Genomic DNA, 21,281 nt, shown 5'->3' with positions numbered 1-21,281 from the left:
TCTCACCAGTCAGGGAGCTGAACCTAGGACGGGGAGGGACAAAAGGAGAGCTGGCATGATTGAGAAAAGAAAAGGAGCGGAGCTGCTGAGTAGTGCGAGAGGCACAGTGGGACGGAGGAGAGGTGCTGGAGACGAAAAGCACCAAGGAACACCTCCGAGGATTTTCAGCACAGCAGACGCTACAAGAAACACACAGTTGTCCAAACGGATTCAAATGTAGGCTTGATGTGCAGGTGACAGGCACCGTGTTCTAGTGTCCCAATTTACATGAAGAAAATTTAAACATTTTTTATGTGCTGTGACCTGAGGCCTATCCTTCAGCTGTGTTTCATTGATAGTGCAACTGTTCAAATGATACCCTAAGATAATTTCCTCTTTTGCTAATTGGCAAAACACAGAGATTTAAACGAGCACACAGTTTATGCTGCTCTAAATGCCCGGTGTGAGGTAGGTATTTCCTGTGCAAAATCCTCCTTCACACAGGAAGTGCCCAGCAGCCAAACAGTTTGTTTAAGGTAAATACAACAGCTTGGTAGTTAGCATGAACTGCAAAGGCCGATATGGCTGAACATAAAAAGAAAAGACAAAAATGTCACAGTACTGGCCTGGGCTGTTTGATTGACAAGTGATTTCTAAAAGAGTCATAAAAAAACATTACAGCAATAACCGCTTGGCTACAAAGATGACACCAACATCAGAAAATTAGAGAGATTAAACTCAGACATGTAAAAAACTTTGTGTAACAGTGTCACTATCTTTCTTTTGCAAAATAATTCATCTTGCACAATGTTCTCTCTCACAATATATTCTAAAAATAAAAATTTCATCACTGCTGGGTATCCAAAAATACAAACATTTAATAATTGGTAGTTTCATCACCTAAAACATTTTTTTCTGGTCACAACAAATTTTTAACAGAACAAAAGCAAACACAAACTGCATCATCAGCTCATTGTTTAAGTGGCTAAAATGTGGCCGAGTCCCGTTCAGGCCCACTGACCGGCTCACATCCTCAGTGTGTTTGACTGTCCGGGGCAAATGAGGTCTTGTGGGCTAGTCAGGCTGCGGCAGAGCGCTCCATCCGCCAATCTTTGACTAGGTGGGGGGGCGGGGGCGGGGCGGGGCGGGGGCAGTGGACATTAGTCGTCTGAGTCTGTGTCGTGGCGCCGCCTGTGGCTTTGTGTGGCACCAGCAGGGGCCGTCTTGTAGCTGGCGTGGTTTCGGGGGACAGGAGACCCCCCGTTGGAGGAGTCTGTGTCATGCCGCTGCTGTCGACGATGGGGGTGGGAGGGGTGGCGCTCGGCCTTTGCCCCCCCCCTTGAATGGCTGTCATGGGGTCTGGCTCCACTCTGACTGTGGCATGATGGATTATGATGATGGTGGTCCTTTCTGTGCCTGAAGAGCCAAAGGAAGCAAACAATCAATGATCGGGACCTGAGGGGGGTCGAATAAGCCGATGTGGGGTTGGGGAAGCAGGAGCTGCCTGGGGCCTTCATGTGTCATGGCAGCCACAGAAAATACCAACATATGACATCAGTAGGTGAATATGACTGTCTCTTTTCTCCACAAGCTGCAGGGAATGTCCCTTAAACTTAAAATTTCTGTAAAATTAAACCATTTCATTACCCTATATCATGCATTTTCTATCACCACCGCCAATTAGTGAATCACTTTCCAATTATGCACACAAAATAAATTATTTGGTCTGATTTACACCCCTCATCCCCAACCTGATTCAGAGAGTAGGGCTTGTCGAGATTGAAACTGCATTCCCAGAGTGTGAAGTGAAAAGATGACAGCAGAAACTGTCTGCAGCACAGTGCCTCAGTGCCCTCTAGTGCTAACGGAGGAAAGACTTGCTCGACTGGCTGTGTGTGAGTGTGACAGTGAAAGGGACAGGACGGCAAAACTGAATGAGCCGACCTTTTTCTGTCGTTGTCTGACTCCGAGGACGACGAGTCTCTTCTCTGCCTTTTCTTCTTTTTCTCTTTTTTCTTTTTCTCCTTTTTGCTCTTTTTTTCCTTCTTTTTCTTCTTGCTCTCATGTCTGCAGAATGAAAAGCAAGTTCAGAGTAAACGTGGGGAACAACGCACAGGGTCCTTTTACTCCAGAGAAACTAAATATTCTTGTCATTTTTATAGCTGAAATGCTTTGCCGTATGTTTGGACTGATTTCATGAGCTGTCATGCAGTCACCATTCTCATAACATACTGTATACACACCTTTGTTCCTCTTCCTCTTTCGCTACTCCTTCATTTGTCCTCTTCGATGAGGTTTCTGGACAACGATCGGTTTTATGGTGCTGTGAAGAATGCATTTCAATTGTTACTGTAACAACACAGGAACAGAGCAGAGAATCTGGGAGTCCTTTCAGTCCATCCAAACACAATGTGCTTACACTGAAATTGTAAGTATATGTTTGCAACTGTAGCTGTAAGTGCAGATCAGTATGAAAACCAAATGCTGGGATAGACTACATGTAATATTACAGAAAACTGTCTAGAAATACTTGACCAGCCCTTGCATTATTAACAAAATGCCAATCATTTCTGCCTCCAATAGTCTTTCTGAATGGAGTGAAAAGTACATGTCTTATAATAAACCTGAACTAGCCCTTTAATATTCACGAACATATGAAATGACGAAAGGAAAAAAAACAACTTACTGTAAAAACCGACAGGCCCATTTTAGCAGCCTCCTTCTCTTTTTGAGAGAGCACCATTTTTCGGGAGCCCGCCCTGTAGAGGGAAACATTCGTGTAAGTACTCTCCAGTCGTGATGCATTAAGACAAGCAGCCCTCTTCTCACCACTTGAACATTCAGAAAAAACTATTTTAATGACTCGCTGGGGTAAAAATAGAGCATGGTGAGAGTCACTGAGACAAATAATGTTGTTGGCTCTCTACGGCGGCTGTTCTCAGGGTTGTTGTTGTTCCTTTTGACGGCAATTTTAAAACGTCAATAGCATAACTTTTAACTATCCAAATGCATTAAGAATGGAGGTCATTTGACTTGGTGAAATGCTGCATTTACATACTGCATGAGGAGAAAATTCAAAATATGAAGTATGCATTTAAAAAAAAAAAACAAAGTGTGAATTAAAAGCTGAGGAAGGATAAAAGCCCTCAGGTTCATGCCAAGACTAATAAATACTTGTCTTGAATCTAATGTTTTGGTGTCAAATGTACACAAAGACATGAACAATGGAACAAAATGCTTTATATTTTCGGTTATGTTGGGGCAGAAGACCTGCCCTGAGTGGCTGAGATATTTCTAGCATCATAACAAAGCGGGGTGCCGGCCCCTTTTGAAACTGCACAGTCTGCCTTTAAACCTGCATGTACACTGGCTCTCTGTTCACCATCATCACCCTCTTTCCACCTGTTCATGTGAGTATGTGCTTTTTTTTGGTCCTGTATATATGCTGTAAATTCACATAATCTTACTATTGCATATCATATGTTAAACACATTTCTATTGTGCACATATTTCAAATTTTTAGCATACTTTATGTTGTGCATTTATTTTATGTTCTTTCCTTTGTATCACTTAGATCATACAGATATTGTTACTTTAGATTAACCCTGATCTGCCATATATTTATTTAATTTCTACCAAATTCGATTGCAAACTTGATTTCCCCATGGCAGCCGTTAATGTTCCATTTATCTACTCTACCAACAAGAGCGATCAAGCAGCTGCACACAAATGATAGAATATAGTCTCCCTTTGCCAGGTCATGTTGATTGGTCAGTTTGTATATCAGGTCCTGATTAACAAAAGTCTACGCCAGCAAGTCACCACGAATTGAGGGAACCAGAAAAGAAAAAAAAAAGCTGGTGACACAAACCTGCTCATGAATGAATGTGTTGACGAATGGCACTGAAACTAAAATGCCAAAAAAACAATTGAACAAAATAAAAATAAAAACAGACACCCACCCAGAGCTTCCCAGTCCTGAGATACGGTCCACATCTCTTTCCTCACCGTCAGCCTCTTCCCTCCTGCACACATCTGCAAGGTCCTGGTATCAAAATTGGAGTAAATTCAAGTTATGACCTATAATTTTGGAACATTTTTCACATCCCTGAAAATGTGTGAGTGTATTTACCTCTTTTGTCAGGCCAGTTGGTTGTCTCTTTATATTCTTGTGCCCTCTGAAATGATAAAGGAAAAGTCATTTGACAAACATGACAAACAGTCCCCCTCCAGCCATTGATTAAACCCCTAAAAAAAAGCACTTCTGTTCATCAATATTACATTTTTTAAACTTAAAAAACATCCCTCCATACCTTAAAACGGCTTAGATGTACCTCTATATCTTGCCTCATTAAGAATGTGCAGGTCTATAAATAATATCAGTGAATCTCTTAATTGCATTGCATTTTATTCACTAAACAGCTGTTTTATAGCCTTCCTGCACTTCAGTTTGCATTTGGTCCATCAGCTAACAGTGCAGAATCGGCAGAATCAGAGCAGACAGTGTTTCTTCTGCTGGAAAACTGGTGGGTCGGGCTGTGGGGTTTTGGGCTGAAGCGGCGCCTACACAGGGGTCGTCAGCTGAGCAGGTGGCCCTTCGATGCGGCCTGGGACACACGTCTATTTACACTTCAAATGCAATGCGGACAAAAGCATCACAGGCCAGCTCTGAATGTGGCCTGAGCAGCCGGATCTCAACACACACTGTGCTCAGGGGTGTCAATTTGTGATCGAAATGCAACGAGGAAACAGGGCCTCAGATTTTATTAAAGAGAAGAGTACAGATGCCACTCTCTACAGTGGAGGACTGTGCAAACACCTCTCTAGTGACAAACCTTGCACAGATACATGTCAGTATAGCCCAGGTCAGACATCTTAGGGGACATAACCAGAAGAAAAAAAAAAACACATTGTTGAATATTAACACTTCATTTTATTGGATGCATCACTCACAGGGCAGCCATCAGTGCCTCCTGCTCTGCAGCCCTTACAGCAGCAAGCTCCTCTTCTCTGGACAAAGGTGCGCCACCTTTTTTGTCTTTGGCATACCATGTCAGATCTTTGCCTTTTTGCCAGCGTCCTACTGGTGCCATCAAGGAATTACCTGAAAATGAGAGAGTAGGAGTGAGATGGGAGGGAGAGAGAGAGAGAAAGGAATGGTATGATGCATTTTACTTTAGGACAACACACTTTAGAGCACACAACCATCCTACAATCATCTGTTTAAGACATTTTTGTTCAGCCTTCATCCGCTGATATTACTTCTATAGCCTCTCATAATGTGCAAACCCCAAAGGCATGGCTTAACGTGAGAACTTACGCGAATATCACTTAAATAAAGCATAAATAAAGCATATGCTGGACGCTTTATTTCATGTGTGTAATTACACTACTCACAAAAAGTTAGGGATATTTGGCTTTTGGGTGAAATTCATGGAAAATGTAAAATGTTCACGCTACAGTGATATTATATCATGAAAATAGGGCATTTAAGTAGAAGCATACACTGGTGATTTCCTCATCTCAAACAATTTCTTGAAACAAAAGCCAACAACAGTGGTGGATATACCACAACAAAAAATGTCAGTGTCAATAACTTGTCATGTGCCCTTGAGCATCAATTACAGCTTGACAACGACGTCTCATGCTGTTCACAAGTCGACTTATTGTCTGCTGAGGCATGGCATCCCACTCTTCTTGAAGGGCGGCCCTCAGGACATTGAGGTTCTGGGGTACAGAGCTCCGAGCCTCTACACGGCGACTCAGCTGATCCCATAGGTTTTCTATGGGATTCAGGTCTGGAGAAAGTGCAGGCCACTCCATTTGAGGTACCCCAGTCTCCAGCAGCCGTTCCCTAATGATACGACCTCGATGAGCTGGAGCATCAAATACCTGATGTGAATTTTGCTGTTAAACTCCTTGTTAGAGAACAGCAACTTGTGCAAAAAGTACTGAAACACTGAACAGTTGGACATGTGCATTCAAAAGTTTACAGAAGGTCACATTAAGTTCACCTGTAAAGGTTATAATGCATTTTAGGTTCATCCTGAAATTTCACACGAAAGCCGAATATCCCTGTGAGTAGTGTATATCATAAGTGTGTGTGTGCTGGCCGGCGGTGGGGCTACGTAGGAGTTTGGCAGGCTGACATGCTGGAGGCAGCAGTGTGGAGCCACTTGCCGCTGAGGGTGAAGCGACGTGTTTCAGGTCAGAGGGAGCAAATGTGAGCTGCGGGTCTGTCACACGTCGACCGTCGCGCTGGACAGACGCTCCAACTTTCACACGTGTTTCTCAAACTAAACCACTCGAGCGGCTGAAAGGGACTGGAATGAGGGACTTGTTCGCTACAGAAAAAGGTATGAAAACGCGACGCTGCACGCACTTTAACCACGCTCGTGTGTGTGTGACCTGCCCACTCGGCTAGCTCAATGCTAACCGGCAAGCTAACTTAGCTAGTCGGCATGTTACAGCTTGAACTTACCGAGGTAATTTTCTCTGTGTTTGTCGACTTTCACGTCATCCCAGTTGAACTGATCCTGACCTCCTCTGACTCCTCCAGCTCTTGACGATCCAAACATCTCGGCTCCGGGTATCGCTAACGCTAATATTAGCAGTTTGCGGGGGTGTCGATCGAAATAGGGTACCGTTAGCCTAACCTGCTATCAGTCGTTGTCGCACATGAGCAGCAACACAAGTAGGCCTATTACCTCACTCCTCATCCGGGGAGTTTATCCACAACTTGCCCGGAGCCTGCGTGTCCTGGTGTTAAATGTTTACTTTGATTTGTGCCTGGGTTTGCTAACTGACTGGCTGATCTGTGATGGAGTTTATTCCCCGAAACAACCCCCGAAATCAGAGAGAACAGTTAAAGAAAAGCGGCGTTCAGCTCAGGCTTGCCTATTGACGCTCCTGTCGCCGATTCTGTGCGTAAAAACAGGTAATAAACACCATCCGCACCCTCACGCACTACAAAAGACACCGTCGATTGCGCGCAGTGTCTTCCGCTAACGATGAACCCTGCCTGCTTCACACATCGGCGTTGTCTATTCTTTGGTTTCTAGCTGGATGGACCGTCTTTTTTTCTGTGTACAGCCCCGCGCAGTGTAGACGCCCGTGAATATAGCGTTTTTAATGTTTTGGCCCGCAGTGATGACGTCTGAGAGCAATCTGCCTTCAGTGCGCTGCTGCTGATGGCTCTGTCTCAAGGAGAGGCAGCAGAGGAGGGAGAAGATCCTCCGGCGACAGTATCAGGGTCTTGGAAAGAAAGTAATTGCCGATGCACATGAGACATTTTTCCAGGCTGTTTTCAGGTAGGAAGATGTTCAGTGTTTCGGGTTTGGCTTTGTTTCAGCTCGCCTGCTCGGTATAAGCCTGCCATTCAGCTCCTGTAACGTTGATAGGTGCCCAGTTTCTTTCACGATGCGTTGTAGGTGAGGAAATGGTTGTCTTCACTGTGTTTACTGCAAACTACAGCTGATTGGAAGTTAACTGTGTGAAAGCAATATGGGTTAATCTTTTGCGTTTACTGTCCCATATAACCTCTCTATAAATAACACTGTATTAGCGTTAACTGAGAGTCAAAGTGCACAGCCCTATAAGTTGTGCTTTCTTATCTAAGTTGGATCATCCTGGCACAGATAAGGAGAGACTGGAGAGGAATAATGGAGTGGAAACACCTTCTGATGTAATAATGTGTTTCTGTATGAAACTGGATGACGTTTGGCTTGAAATAACAGCATCAGACAGAATAAAGATGGAAATAAGTTCAGCATTTGCTCACATAATCCCAAGTCACAGCCATTCCAGTGTAGCCAGATCTCATGATTTTATCACGTTGGACATAACACATCTTTGCAAATGCTCACAGGAATCCTCTCCAACACTTGGGAAGGACGTCTCTGAAAGGAGCACTCAGTTTACCAAACTGAGCCCTAATAGATTTCACATGATAAAAGCTGGTTTGGGGTGAAGATGAATCACATGGTGTCCAGTACCATCGGTTAATTTAACTCCAGGCACAGTCCAGATTCTAATTGGTGTCAACTCGCACTCAATGTAAGCTCACATGGCCCTCATTTCCTATCATGCACCAGCATGTCAAATCTGAAAGGTTGAGTCTCATGTAGGTGTGTGATCGCTTAATTGCAGACATCTGCAAGTTTCAGAAACATTGTTACCAAGGAATGTAAATCAGATTTTGTCAACTATATGTTCGGAAAGTGCCATCTCCAGGGGTAATGCAGCTAACATCCATGTGAAAAGAGAGTTTCCTGATGGGATCAATAAAGTGTGATGCTACTATTATAAGTATTTGCAGTCACAGTAGTAGTAATCTAGTAGTAGCAGTATGTAAGTGCTAAATCTCAAAATATTTGCAATTTCAGTGAATTGGTTGTTGGTTCAGTGATCAATGAACATAGTTGTGGGTCATGCAGTCCATACTGTTCCCCTGGCATTGTTTTCAAACGCTAACAGGCAGTTAAAAAAACCCTTTTGACTTTATTAAGCTCCTGTGTGATTTACTTAAGGTTACTCTCAAAAAGGAGCCCTTAACATTCAAGAGGCGGTGGAAAATGACTCTGTCACTTGCACCTGCAAACACAACCTCGCTGCGTCTGTTAGGCTTGGAAACTGGGAGGGGCTGCGTTGCTGTAATTTAATCATTGGCTACTGGAAACCTGCCATGTAAAGTATGTGATAGTTGATTTGCTTTTTCTTTTTTTTTTTTTTTTTTGACTAGGCCAGAAGTTGGACTGAAAGTTGGACTAGTAATATATGTTTATTTTTTTAACTGGTTCTTTGGTTGATTTCTCTTGAAGTAGCATCATTTTGGTAAAGCATGTCATGTCATCCATATGCAGTTATGCACTCTGGGGCCAATAGCCAGACTCTCCGATATTTAAGGTCTTGAGGCCAAAATGTACTGCCATGTTTCTTTTGCAGTAGAATTATAACATGAGTTCAACACACAGGCAAGGCCAGTCTAGTCTATTCTGGTCTAGTCTCCATAATGATTCCCAGCTTGATGTATTTGAGAATTTATTTCAGACCACAAAATCTGCTGGAGTGTAAATATCACCTACTGTACCCTCTCTCTCTCTCTCTCTCTCTCTCTCACACACTCACTCTCCCTCTCTCTCTCACTCACTCACACTACCTCCCTCCCTCCCTCCCTCCCTCCCCACCCTCCCGCACTCCTACACTTGCATGCACACACACATTTCCCTTTCATTTGACAACCTGACTGCCTGCGCTCCGCCCGCACTCTCACACACTTCACTTGACGACTTTCCGGTTTAGGTAAGGTAAGAAGAGAAACCAGAGATGTTACTATGTTACCTCACCGAATATGTGGCCTAAAGAAACATGACGAGAGGGAAAGTCGAGAAGCAGGGCTGCTGGTTTGGACAGAAAGCAGAGCATTAACAGTATCAGAACTAAGCACACAGTGTTGAGAAATATTATCTGACTGTATCATTTGCCTACAGCTACCTGTGAGCCACAAGTTTTGTTTTTTTTATGGTTTACTTTGTAAGAGGATGCACTATTAATACTTCCTTGAGTTGTCTTATTTCAACAAATCTCTTTTTCCTTAGCCTCTGTTCATTTTTCTAAGCCTTGCTGTTATTTCCTGTTGTCACAAGCAGAGTAGGGCTCTCCAATTAGTGAGTAATTGTTCCACAGTAGCACCATGGTAACCAGAGGACTTGCTAAGCATTTGATTGCCTCTGTTGGTCTTGTGGGAGATGTTTTGGTTTTATCCGGTGCGTGTGCTCAGCAGTTACTCCGTCCTTGAGAACCAGAGGCTCGCTGTTTTCACCCTTTATTCCACCAGAGTGCTGTAAGTCAGGTCGGAAAGTTTGAAGTCTCTGTACTGCTCCGAAATTCTTGTCTCTCTGCTTTTCATTTGTGCACAAACTGTGTTGGTCGCGAGTTATGACTCATCCCTTCCTAAATGGGGCTGAACCTCGTCCACATCTTGCAAAATTCCTGTGGATTTTTTTTTTCATCCCTAGCGCCTCGCCCACTGCTGTGTTTTTTCCCTGTGTTTACCTTGGTGCCTCTCCCTCTCTCTTCCAGCTATGGCTGGACCCAGGCCTGTGGTGCTCAGCGGCCCATCAGGGGCAGGGAAGAGCACGCTGCTGAAGAGACTCATGAAAGAATATGACGGTGTCTTCGGCTTCAGTGTTTCCCGTAAGTGTGTTGTAGTATGTTTCACGCTTGACATTGAATATATTTCCTTGAGGATGATTTTTGCCTCAAGGAACCATATCTGTGCATCCCTATTTTCCAGTAGACATTGATGTGTATGTACTTGTTAAGTCACCCATATAAGAAAATTATGTTTTGTTTTGCCAAATCACAAATAGGCTCTAAACTAAATGTATTATCTCCCAGATACAACAAGGAACCCCCGACCTGGTGAAGAGAACGGCAAAGGTACATTCTTCTTCTTTGGTGACTGCCATAATACTGAATTGTGTTTTTTTTTGTGTGTTTTTTGTTTCAAACCACCTACTTTTTAGCATGAGATTTTTTATTGTGCTTTGTGTTCTTTTCCTGTCCCAGATTATCATTATGTAACAAGGGAAGTGATGCAGGCCGGGATTGACAAAGGGGATTTCATAGAGAACGCTGAGTTTTCAGGCAACATGTATGGGACTAGTAAAGCTGCTGTGCAGGACGTCCAGGCCAAGAACCTCATCTGCATACTGGACATTGACATGCAGGGTGTGAAGAACATCAAAAGGACAGACCTCAATCCCATCTACGTCTCCATCCAGCCGCCATCCATGGCAGTTTTGGTGAGCAGACAAAAATCACTTCTCTTTGATTCCACTCACCTCCGTGTCCGTTTCAGTGAGTGGTGTTGTGTGACAGAGGATGTCATTTTCCTGCCCAGCAGGAGTTGCTGGGTGTGGCCTTGTGCGTACTTTGTACCATAATGATCCTGTCATACAGGTTTTGTACGTTTAATAGATATTTGTGAAGTACTTCCTTGGATTGAAATCCTTTTCTGATTTGATTGATTCAGGAAAAACGTTTAAGGGACAGAAAAACAGAGTCAGAGGAGAGCCTCCAGCGGCGTTTACGTGCAGCCAAGGTGGACATGGAGATTAGTAAGTTCTTATTCTTTGTACAACATAAGTTGAAGAGTTTAATTTTACACTGCCATTGTATTGATGTACTGATATTTATTGAGGTTGTTCTGCTCACATTTGATAATGATGATGATTTTACCAATTAATGTTTATAACAATGCTATAACAACACCTTTAATTGTACTGATCTTACCTGTAGCATGTAGCAGATAAACAAAACTAAACCTCATGATACCTGAACATATGATCACTGAACTTCTTTCTTTCCTCTTCCAGGTAAAGAACCTGGCTTATTTGATGTGGTAATTGTCAATGATAATTTGGACCTTGCCTATGGGCAGTTAAGAGATTGTCTTGTTGAGGTGAGTTACCCATTGAAAGAGTGTTTTAATCCTTTGAGTTGCATATTAAGAAACAATGTCTAACACCTGTGCATTATCAATAGACTGTTACTGCTATAAGTCATTGTTGCACTTGTTTTTACATTGACTGACCTACATCACCTGCATGTTTGCATTTGCTGGTGCCTATAGAATTGATTTTATTTGATCTTTTTCCAGGAAATTAACAAAATCAAGAGAACCAACATGTCTTCATAGGGGACGAGGATCCTGATACCCCTTTGTCCCGTCCAGCCACTCCTTACAGAACGCCAGACCTCCATTTCCAGTCCTGAACATTCCTTCAGACGGCGGTCTGTGACGTTCAGACAACATCCTCCCTTAGCAACACACATGAATAAATGTTTTACATGTTTAGAGGTAGTTATTACGTAACGATAACATACTGTAAATGAAAGTGAAGCTCTTTTTTTTTTTTTTTTTTTTTTTTTACTGTATTTTCTGTCTGTAATAAGAGTGGTTTTTATTTTGATCTGCTTGACAGAGAAAGATATTACATTAATGGTTACTTTCTGTATGACTAAACTTTAATGTGTTCTTCTTTGGTCCTTGTAAAGAAGGAGGGTTTGCTGAACACTGATGTTGCTTGCAGCTTTGTATCGTAGTTCCTCTGTGTGCTCTCCACCGTGGGTTAATCTGTCAAGTTCATCAGATTCCCGCTCTCTTTTCCATTGAGTGGACAAACTGGTCTTTCAAGAAGCCTGTGAAGGGAGTTGTGGTCTGTGGCCACTCATGCTGAATCGATTCCCACGTGAACCGTACAGCTTTTATTTGCCAGATGGCCATTTTTTCTAGTCATGATCTGAAATGTAGTGGTGACGGAAAAACAGAAGCATCTGATGTCCCCTTTCTGTTTTCTTGCACAACTCCAAACCAATAGATGTATTTTGGGAGTGGGGCAGGCAGCTAAATGACCACAACATTAACACTCAGGTTCTTGCACACACACACACACACTCACACACACACACACACTTGCTGTTATCTGTCCTCAGTCGCCTGTTGTTGACGACTACAGATCTCAAACACCAGTGTGGCAACTGATCTCTGCGACTTGGCTGCTGGTTGCTTCATAGCGACACATACCAGTCAGCTTTACTGTGGAAACGGGACTATTCTAATATTATTAATGGCTTTGTTTTACAGACCTTGCTAGTGAACTGTCACCTGATGTGTAACTCCACTCGTTTGGTCACAGACCAGTGCAGCATAATGACAGTAATTACTGTTGTGCTATAATAGGATTATATCTCATCACATAAAGAGATGTCACTTGATATATTTAAATTCAATACAACCATTAACTTCTTCTTTTATTTAAGAATTTACACACTGTACATGACAGATGCTGGTTTGGCTTTTTTTCTTGGACACCATAATTGAACAATTTAGAAGTGTTACTCCAGGTGATGTTTATTATTTTATAGTTGTAAATTTCTAACTTTTATATTGTGTAACTTTAGCGTTGCGGTTTGACCTATACACTAAGATAAGTTTTAGAACAGCAGGTACAGTTACACAATGGAATTACAAATTTTTCCTTGTATAGCTGAGAATTAAGCACAGACGACCTCCACTTTTACTTGAAAACTGATGTAAAATCTATGATCCTTACCAGCTATTTGTAATTTGGTATGTTATTTGTTTTACTTTATTTTTGAAACATACCAAAATGAAGTCACCTTTTAATTTAGAGCATCTCCATTGGTATATATTGCCCAGACAGCTGTTTTGTCAACTTTTAAAACCCATTCCTTTGCAGATAATTTTGTGATTCTGTTACAATAGCTTTTTTTTTCTTTTTTTTTATAATATTGTTTAAAATGCCCTAAGCACTAATTGTGAAAATATTACACCATGCTCTGTGAGATGCATGCAGTTCTCTAGTCAGCTGTTTTGCAATGTACCCCTTTACCATCGTGTGCTTCCCGTGGGAAAATGTATGTCAAAATGTATTGCAAGTGCATTAAAAGCCAAGTAGTAAGACTGCTCTGCTCGTTCACCCCTCTGTTGTACAACGCTGTTATGTTAAATCCGTAAGAATGTGAGAAGCATCTTAGAAAAATTGAATTGTTATGTGTTGCTTTAAGAAGGAAGTCCAGAAGAAACACATCATATTGACTAACTGCAGTTAATTTATTTCATTCAGATTCACCACTGGGTACCCAAACATGTCTCTCCAAGAGCTAAACATGTACAGTAAAGGCAATTACAACCAATTAGTGCTGTAACATTGAAATACACAAAATTATCCATGTAACTGAATAAAAGACAATTCAACAAAACAGAAAAACACCACACATCTCTGAGAAGCAGTTATTCTAGTCTTTGTTGTTGTTTTCCTTAAATTGCATGGTGTGAGTTAGTAAACTATATGAACCCGCGTATTTTAAACAAATGTGCTCATACTTAATTGAAATATTAAATAACGCTTTATAATCGGATTATTCTGAATTGATAAACACATCTTTCAAAAAGTTAGTACATGCTGTCACTCATCTATACATCTACCACTTACACTTTAAATATTTTGAGATGAGTTTATGGGTCATTGCACTGCATTAAAAGATATTAAAATGTTTATGTGAACCAAATGTGTGGCATTTTGCTCACAACGAACTGCAAAATTTTTCTATTTTCTCTATATTCCAGAATGGCCGGCTACATGAAGTAAACGCAATCAGATGTCAGATACAGTCAAATGACGTGTAGTGACACAGAGTCGGGCAGTCACTCCACTTCTCAAATGTGCATGTAGAAATGTCATATCTGCTCAACTTACACTTGCCCAGTAAGAAATTATTGATGGGCAGGTACAAGTTGTGCATGGTTATATTTTGACAGAGCATTTCCTTTTAATTTAACTTTGGTAACAGTTACTGAACCACACGTCAACAAAGCTCTTTGCCATAATTTTTTTCGTTACTATTTTTTTCGTTCGTCACTTCATAGGAATTCCTTTCACTGGAATTGCCATTTGTACAAACTGTGATTGTCGGTGTTGTTCATTCATTTATCTTTAATTTATATATCGTGACATAACTTCATTAACAGTCAACCTCCAACAACTGCTGTTCCAGGAGTCCACAGCCACCACCACCAGTGTTAATGCTTTGTTAGGCATATTACTTCCAAAATGACATTTTAAAGTATTAAGCTACTTTACAGTATTACTTTTTTCCTAAAGGAACACTTACACTACTTTCCTGATCAGTAATCATCCAATCACCAAAAAGAAACATCTTATTCTTTGGTGTTTTGTGAGAAAAGCAAAGTTTTTTTTTCTGTTTTCTGGTGATGTGAAGGGGGGTATGTTAAATAAATTATATATATAACAACACTTATTTTGATTTTTAAGCAAAGCTGGATATAAGTAAATAGTTTTACCCAGATTTTATTGGTAACACATTATATTACTTAATTCCTACTAACAATAACTTAGTACGGTAGCAAATTTCCCCCAACACTTGCAAAAGCTCACTTTGATAAATACAAAAAGTAAAACCTGGAAAAAGTATTAAAAGCATTGGCTACCTAGATGTAACTTTGATTATGTTTTCAAAATGAAAGCAAGTGGCACCGTTAAGGATACCTGGAACGGTTAACATTGGTCGGTGACAGTCATGATTCTCCACGTATACTTGAAGTGAAATGTGGCCTTAAACCATTACTTATTACCATTTTACTTCAGCACGTGACCTGGGACACTGTGAAGTTATGGCAAACATTAGGACATTGAAATGACATTCAGAGCATCTTCCACAGTGAAACAGTCAAATGTTTCATATGAGCTCTGTAAATCACTGAGTATTAAACAACACCTGTGATACTATATGTCATATAGCATTAGCAACAAAGCGGCATAAACCGAAACCTGCTTACAATGACTTATACATGATTATATAACATGTTCTAACTTCTTTGAATTTTGTCAAAACATCTTGTCTGATGAGAGCTCTGACTCTGTTTAACCGTCTCACAAGTAAAAAACAACTCCCTTTTTTGATGGATTGCTTCAAAATGGAATGGTCCGTCATATGCAGTAAATATAAGGTTAGAAGGTAAGGTTGCTTTTTTATCATTTAAGTATAAATGTCCCCATTTAAGACTAAGAGGGCTATGGTGCCAAATTAAAATGGTTTGCTTGTACTCCAGTAATTTTCTCGGCTACTGGTTCTGGTAGTTATCACGGATTTGAAGAGTGACCGGGTTGCCCACTGAAGTGTAGCCGTAGGTCTGGGTTGAAACTTTGGTTTTGAAGCTCTGCTGCCCACCCTCTACTCTCTGCACCTCTGAGCAGTATGAGGGCTTGACTTCCAGCTTTGCGTGGCTCACTTGGATAGGGACGTCCCTCTCCCTCCTGGACTGGGTCCCACTGGCTTGCGGGACAGCGGATGAGAAAAGACCACTCGGGAAATGCTCCCTGAAACGGCTGAAGAAACCCGGCCTCTGCCTCGGGATCACAACAGGTCGTCCCACATTGAGGAGCACAGGCTGGCCCACTGTGGACCCACCAATCTCCCTCTGGAGCACCGAAATCTCACAGGGCTTCTCAGCAGGGCGGCAGTGGGTGTTTGAGGCGCCGTAGGTCTCTCCTTCCTCTGGGATGTAGTCCTCCAAGTCCTCAAGGGTTAAAACATGGTCGCCTTGGGTCAGGATTTTAGGCTCCCGCTCTCTGAGTAGGTCACTTCCATGGTCGTCATCATCAGGCTCGACTATGACAGTTTCTTGATCATCCTGGTCCGTGCTGTCTTCTCCATCCTGAGCTGGGACAGATGAGACATCAAGAGCTTCTGTGATTCCAGAGGCAGATCCAGGGAGAGCATCACTCTCCTCTTCCTCCCAGGCTAGAGGCTGGCTAACGTCTCCCTCCAGCTGAGCCTGGGCTTGCTCCACAAGCTTGTTGTTGGAATTGTTGGCATTTGGGTTATCCGGTGGGGACCTCTTCACTCTGGCACCAGACGGGGTGCTTGCTCTATCAGACCCTGCTGGTGAGATGCCTCTTCTCCTAGGCAGCCTGGGGGATTTATTGACCTTGTACTCAATTATCTCTTCTACTTCAACCCACTTGGGTTTGCTGTCCACTGCCCTGGCTTCAGCACCTTCAGGCTCAGTAACATAGAGGGTGGGGATAGTGGTCTTCCTTGGAGTGGGCAGCCTCCTCTGCCTGGCTGCAGGTGGCTCCGGGGTAGAGGTCTCAGAGCGGTGGGCGCCGGCAATAGTCATGCCAGGAGATTTGTGCCTCTTCATTCGTGTGTTCTTCACCACAGTGGTTATAGTTTCCTCACTGGAAGAAAGACAAAGGGTTATTAAAGACATTATTTAAGCTACAGACAAACAGTTACCCTTGAAAATGCAGGACTGCATGCAGGTTTCACACTTTTGATCCAAGTTTGCAGACAGAAATATAAACTCACACTGTAAAAAAGTGGCATTGTGCTATGTAATTAACTGAGAAAAGGTGACTCCACAAAACAGGATATGAACAGTCAGATACCCAATAAATTTCTGCCATACACCATCAGACACATGCTGTACTGTATACTGGATGCTATTTAAGGCCATAGTGAGAGGCTTATCCTAAAATGGAGTATGAGTTAAGGGTAAGGTGCAGGACTGAGCCAGACTAAAATAATGTAGCCTATTCTCAGCCTATCTCTGAAAAGATACCAACACAACAGTATGAAGTTGGTTTTAAATATGGATGCTGTGTGATGAGCTGCAATTAAAAGGCGGCTGGTTACAGAAGACAACACCATGATGAGAAAAGCCCATCCTTTCATCATCCCTGTGGTAGAACCCTTCACACTTAGGCTTTGAATACTGCATGACAATGAATATACTGGATGAGGGAGAAAGAGGCGCACAAGCACAAGTGCTCTAATTTGGCCGTGGCCTGAATAAAACAGGTGCATTTTGATCCCTGCCATCTGCATAATATTATTCAGTCTGTGACACAGCTTGGCAAGCGGTATCTGGTTTTCAAAGCCAAAAATGCTACAAAAAATGTATGTATGATAAAGCCAGCAACTGCAATGGAAATATATCCAAACCTGACACTTGTTTGAAGATTCTTGTGTTGACAGGATACCTCACACCTACATAAGTGATCATGCTTGGTTACTTCTATTTCTTACTGTAATGATGATGGTATGAAATGCACAGACATGCCGTCTTGAGGATGGTATGATGTCAAACCAGGCAACAGACAGGCTTCATGCACATGTTTCATTTTAGCCTGATCACACTTACATGATGATGGTTTTCTTTGGTAATTTAGTCTCCTGCTCAGTAACTATGGGGGAAGCAGAATGAATGAAATTTAATGGACAAAGCAAGATGATTAGCCTGAGCTAGAGTTATAAAGAATTAAAACTACAGAATGAGATGCATCAACTTATTGCGCATTTCTAAATATGCCGTATATTCAGAGCTTTAAGAGTATATTCTAAAAACAAAGTCTATTCTTGTAAGTGTGAATGTGAGTGCTCCTACCTTCGATGCTGATGGCCTGCTCTCCAGTGCGAGCCACAGCAGACGGGAGGATTAAGTCAGCAGCACACTTGGCACTGCCCAGACGATTGGACAACTGGCGACAGCAAGGAATTTATATTTAGTCTACTGAACAAATGGGTGTAATAGTATTTAAATAATGTCAGCTCCCTATTAAAATCATCCAGAATGTTCCTCATTTTCACAAAACAGTGTCTTTCTATATATCAATTCAAATAACAAAGTTCAGTGATTCAAGTATGGTATTTTATTTGGACCCACCTCGCACTCATAGCGTCCCAAGTCTCTCTCTGTCAGGCCTTTTATTACTAGGACCAGCACCCCACTACGAGTGTCACTGTAGGTCTGATACTTCTCCTGGTCGGTCAGCAGCCTACTGTCCTTGAACCACCTTGACCACACACAAGCATATGCAGTCAGAGGAGAGAAGTAACAAACAGTATTAAAATAATTTCTAAAGCACCTCCTACCTTTGATCAAAATGCTCTGCTGGTATAAAACATACATGAGTGATATGTGCATACCTGATTTTGGGGCTGGGTGCACTCTGTATGATGCAAGTGAACTGGGCATCCTCGCCAGCAACAAAGATGGCATTCCTCAACTTGTTCACAAAGCGAGGGGGCACTACAAGGAACATCTCAAAATTTAATACAGTGGACAGTCCTGCAGACAGCTATTTATTCAAGATTTTTCTCTTTGTTGACAGTTGTCAATTCATAACAGCAAAATAATTATATGTCATTAAATTCTAAATGGTCTTCCAGTTTAGTGCAAATAAGACTGACTGTGACCCACAGTCTGTTTCAACACTGATAATTCCTTTAAAAAATATCTCAATTATTATATGAAGACCTAACTCCAGTTTTCCTCTATGAACTTTTGAAATCCCCCTGGATAAACTCAAATATACATGGCAGTCAAGCTAAGACCAAGGCTTTATGGCTGTCTGTCTTAAGTTCCTGAAAAGTTGACCCTTTAAACTGATGTTTATGAGATACAAGCTTTTCATCTGACAGTGATGATGTACCTCTTCCTCATACACCACTTACCCTGAACGGTGATCTTTCCAAGAGTGCTAGCATTGCCGGCTGAGCTGGTGGCAAAGCACATATACTGGCCAGAATCATCTGCTGTCATGTTATCCAGGATCAGTGTGCAGGAGCCATCAGGGTCTTCGATGATAATGTGATGAGGATCAGCCTCCACTGCACGTCCATCTGTGTCCAACAAGAAAACAAACATACCATAGTTATAATAAAGAGCAACATTTGCACTTTATGAAGGACAAACATGGAGGTTATCAATCACTGTACCATACACTGACCTGTCCACCAATACACACACACACACACACACACACACACACACACACACACACACACACACACACGCACACTTTCCTCTACATAATATACTGTTCAGTGAAGTAGAGATGTCAGACAATAAATGCTGTGTTATTACCTTTGTACCAGGTGACCACAGGTTTGGGTACTCCAGTGGCCTTGCAGGCAAGCTTAACAGTCTGTCCCAGCTCGGCTGTGCAGTCTGCCAGAATTTCATCAAAATCAGGGGGACCTGCAAAAATAGATTAACCATGAAATCCAATGTTTGGATAATGATTTTAAGAGAATAAAATTTTAAATATTTATACATTACAGTGAATATCAAATATCAAGAGTGATAGGTGCAGAAAGAATGAGAGTAAGATTACACATGCATGTGTACACATTAATGTGACTGTGTGTGTGCTTGTATCCCACTCACTCCATGCAGGCATGCTATAGCGCTGCTGAAGTTCTCGGAAATCTCTGAGCCATGAATTCTTGATGGTAACTGTGCGGGCCTGCAGGGTGTACTTCCGTACAGAGTCCTCGCGTTCATGCCAGATCTCAAAGGCACGGTCATCACCTTCCACTGTCTCATTCACATCAATGTTATTTAGCTGCAACAGAATGAAGATTACAACAAACATCAGTCAGGCTGCAGACTCTAACATTGCAAAAATCACAGTCATGACGACGAAGAAAGAGCAATTAAACCAAAGGATTTACCTTCATCATGTTTTTAAAGACATAGGCCTGAGTATCAGTGTTGCTGTCTCTCTTGGGTTTACAGATTATACAGTAGTTCTTAAAGAGGAAGACGTGGCGGTGGTGACCTCTGGAGGACGTCCTAATTCCAGGAGCACCCTCCCACACTTGGAAGGGTCCCTGGTGCAAAAGAAGAGAATCAACAATCAATCAAATACAATCAAGCCTCCAAAACAAACTTGCTTGATTTCGAGCTATGAAGACTCAAACTCCTACTCATCATTACTCAGCAATACTGCGATATCTAGTTCGTACCTGTCTAATGGGCTCTCCTAGTACTTCCAGGGTGGCAGGGTAGTTCTCGATCATGGAGACATGGTGGGTATTTTCTGAGCGCTGAGGAAGTGATGACACCATGGCATAGGCCTCCTCCAGTAGGCAGCAGTTCTGACCATTTCTTGCCTTGTTCCGGATCATCTCCTAAAGATCAGAATAATGACATGGGGAAACAGTGGTTTACATATGCAAATAATTTATTTCCATTTGTAATGCAGAGACATAAACCTCTTCTGCTTGCATGCTTTAACTGTGTTAAAAAGCTTGTCACCTTCAGAACGGCTTTGTATTTCTGAATCCTGTCCAGTGGCCGTTTGAGGTAGGCATTGATGCTGAGTACAGGAGGGGCAGCAGGGTCCGCACTGGCCTGCTCCTTCTCTGTGTAGTCCTACAACATACATACATATATATATTGGCAACAGGAATTTTTGACAAAGTCTGCCTAAATCATTGTGCATTTACCATCCTAAAGTTGTGATTTAGTGATTTTGAGATTTCATCAGTAATTCAGCTGCTTTAAAGTCTGACCTACTCAGTTGCAACTACAATTAGTTACTCTGGTCAGGCATTTACCTGGTACCATTTAGGGTGATTGTAAAAGAACAGGCCTCCATTGCCATAAAATCATAGTCCAGTATACATATGCAGTGTATAGCCCACAGTGCAGTAATAATAAGCCTGAATGTATCATTTACCTTGAAGAAGCGGTGGACAGTCTTGTCACTGACAGCAGATTCTGCCTCACTCTGACCTACTAGATACTGGAGGTACTTCTCAAAGCCCTCCTTGCTCCTCAGGAAGCGCATGGCAACATCATCATCCGTGTCACACTCATTCAGCTTGGGGAGAAAATCACTACAGAACACAGCAGGAGAATACATTGATTGGTTAAAAAACAGAGGAAAATCTAAATCTGA

General features: G+C 42.1%; 3 protein-coding genes across 5 annotated transcripts in view; 1 reads left to right on the top strand and 2 right to left on the bottom strand.

The window, feature by feature from the left end:
- Positions 1–611: 611 nt before the first annotated feature.
- c17h1orf35 (chromosome 17 C1orf35 homolog) lies at positions 612–6,587 on the bottom strand. Of its 2 annotated transcripts, none has more exons than XM_030073620.1 (8): positions 6,160–6,320; positions 4,933–5,083; positions 4,112–4,157; positions 3,942–4,024; positions 2,666–2,738; positions 2,223–2,302; positions 1,924–2,046; positions 612–1,395 (listed from the first exon to the last, which is right to left on the bottom strand). In XM_030073620.1, exons 2-8 carry the CDS (start codon positions 5,070–5,072, stop codon positions 1,140–1,142), a joined length of 801 nt encoding a protein of 266 aa, XP_029929480.1. In that variant the 5' UTR covers positions 5,073–5,083; positions 6,160–6,320; the 3' UTR covers positions 612–1,139. The 2 variants fall into 2 exon arrangements, with proteins under 2 accessions (XP_029929480.1, XP_029929479.1); XM_030073619.1 differs by lacking the exon at positions 6,160–6,320 and adding an exon at positions 6,461–6,587 and having other exon boundaries at positions 831–1,395.
- Positions 6,588–6,639: 52 nt separating this feature from the next.
- On the top strand, positions 6,640–13,769 carry guk1a (guanylate kinase 1a). 2 transcript variants are annotated; one of them, XM_030073621.1, is made up of 7 exons: positions 6,640–6,916; positions 10,060–10,173; positions 10,378–10,419; positions 10,549–10,784; positions 11,015–11,099; positions 11,358–11,443; positions 11,642–13,769. In XM_030073621.1, exons 1-7 carry the CDS (start codon positions 6,658–6,660, stop codon positions 11,678–11,680), a joined length of 861 nt encoding a protein of 286 aa, XP_029929481.1. In that variant the 5' UTR covers positions 6,640–6,657; the 3' UTR covers positions 11,681–13,769. The 2 variants fall into 2 exon arrangements, with proteins under 2 accessions (XP_029929481.1, XP_029929483.1); XM_030073623.1 differs by lacking the exon at positions 6,640–6,916 and adding an exon at positions 7,161–7,289.
- Positions 13,770–15,466: 1,697 nt separating this feature from the next.
- obscnb (obscurin, cytoskeletal calmodulin and titin-interacting RhoGEF b) overlaps positions 15,467–21,281 on the bottom strand; it is a 67,734-nt gene continuing 61,919 nt past the window's right edge. The window contains 12 exon segments of the mRNA XM_030074514.1: positions 15,467–16,769; positions 17,735–17,777; positions 17,978–18,071; positions 18,257–18,386; positions 18,520–18,622; positions 19,048–19,215; positions 19,460–19,573; positions 19,763–19,940; positions 20,050–20,208; positions 20,344–20,508; positions 20,636–20,752; positions 21,060–21,219. Coding sequence (XP_029930374.1) covers positions 15,650–16,769; positions 17,735–17,777; positions 17,978–18,071; positions 18,257–18,386; positions 18,520–18,622; positions 19,048–19,215; positions 19,460–19,573; positions 19,763–19,940; positions 20,050–20,208; positions 20,344–20,508; positions 20,636–20,752; positions 21,060–21,219 — 2,551 coding nt within the window. The 3' untranslated portion in view covers positions 15,467–15,649.

This window comes from Myripristis murdjan, chromosome 17 (genome assembly GCF_902150065.1).
Source record: "Myripristis murdjan chromosome 17, fMyrMur1.1, whole genome shotgun sequence".
Lineage (NCBI taxonomy): Eukaryota > Metazoa > Chordata > Actinopteri > Holocentriformes > Holocentridae > Myripristis > Myripristis murdjan.
The sequence above is the reverse complement of the archived record's forward strand: the minus strand, read 5'-3'. Positions and strand labels throughout refer to the sequence as shown.

Excerpts from the sequence above, each read along its gene's own strand:
- guk1a (XM_030073621.1), top strand. The coding sequence starts at position 6,658 with ATGAGCAGCAACACAAGTAGGCCTATTACCTCACTCCTCATCCGGGGA. Across the intron at positions 6,917-10,059 it reads GATTCTGTGCGTAAAAACAG|CTATGGCTGGACCCAGGCCT; the intron begins GTAATAAACACC and ends TCTCTCTTCCAG. Across the intron at positions 11,100-11,357 it reads CAAGGTGGACATGGAGATTA|GTAAAGAACCTGGCTTATTT; the intron begins GTAAGTTCTTAT and ends TTCCTCTTCCAG.
- c17h1orf35 (XM_030073619.1), bottom strand. The coding sequence starts at position 6,557 with ATGTTTGGATCGTCAAGAGCTGGAGGAGTCAGAGGAGGTCAGGATCAG. Across the intron at positions 4,025-4,111 it reads CAACTGGCCTGACAAAAGAG|GACCTTGCAGATGTGTGCAG; the intron begins GTAAATACACTC and ends TTTTGATACCAG. Across the intron at positions 1,396-1,923 it reads TCAGACAACGACAGAAAAAG|GCACAGAAAGGACCACCATC; the intron begins GTCGGCTCATTC and ends TTGGCTCTTCAG.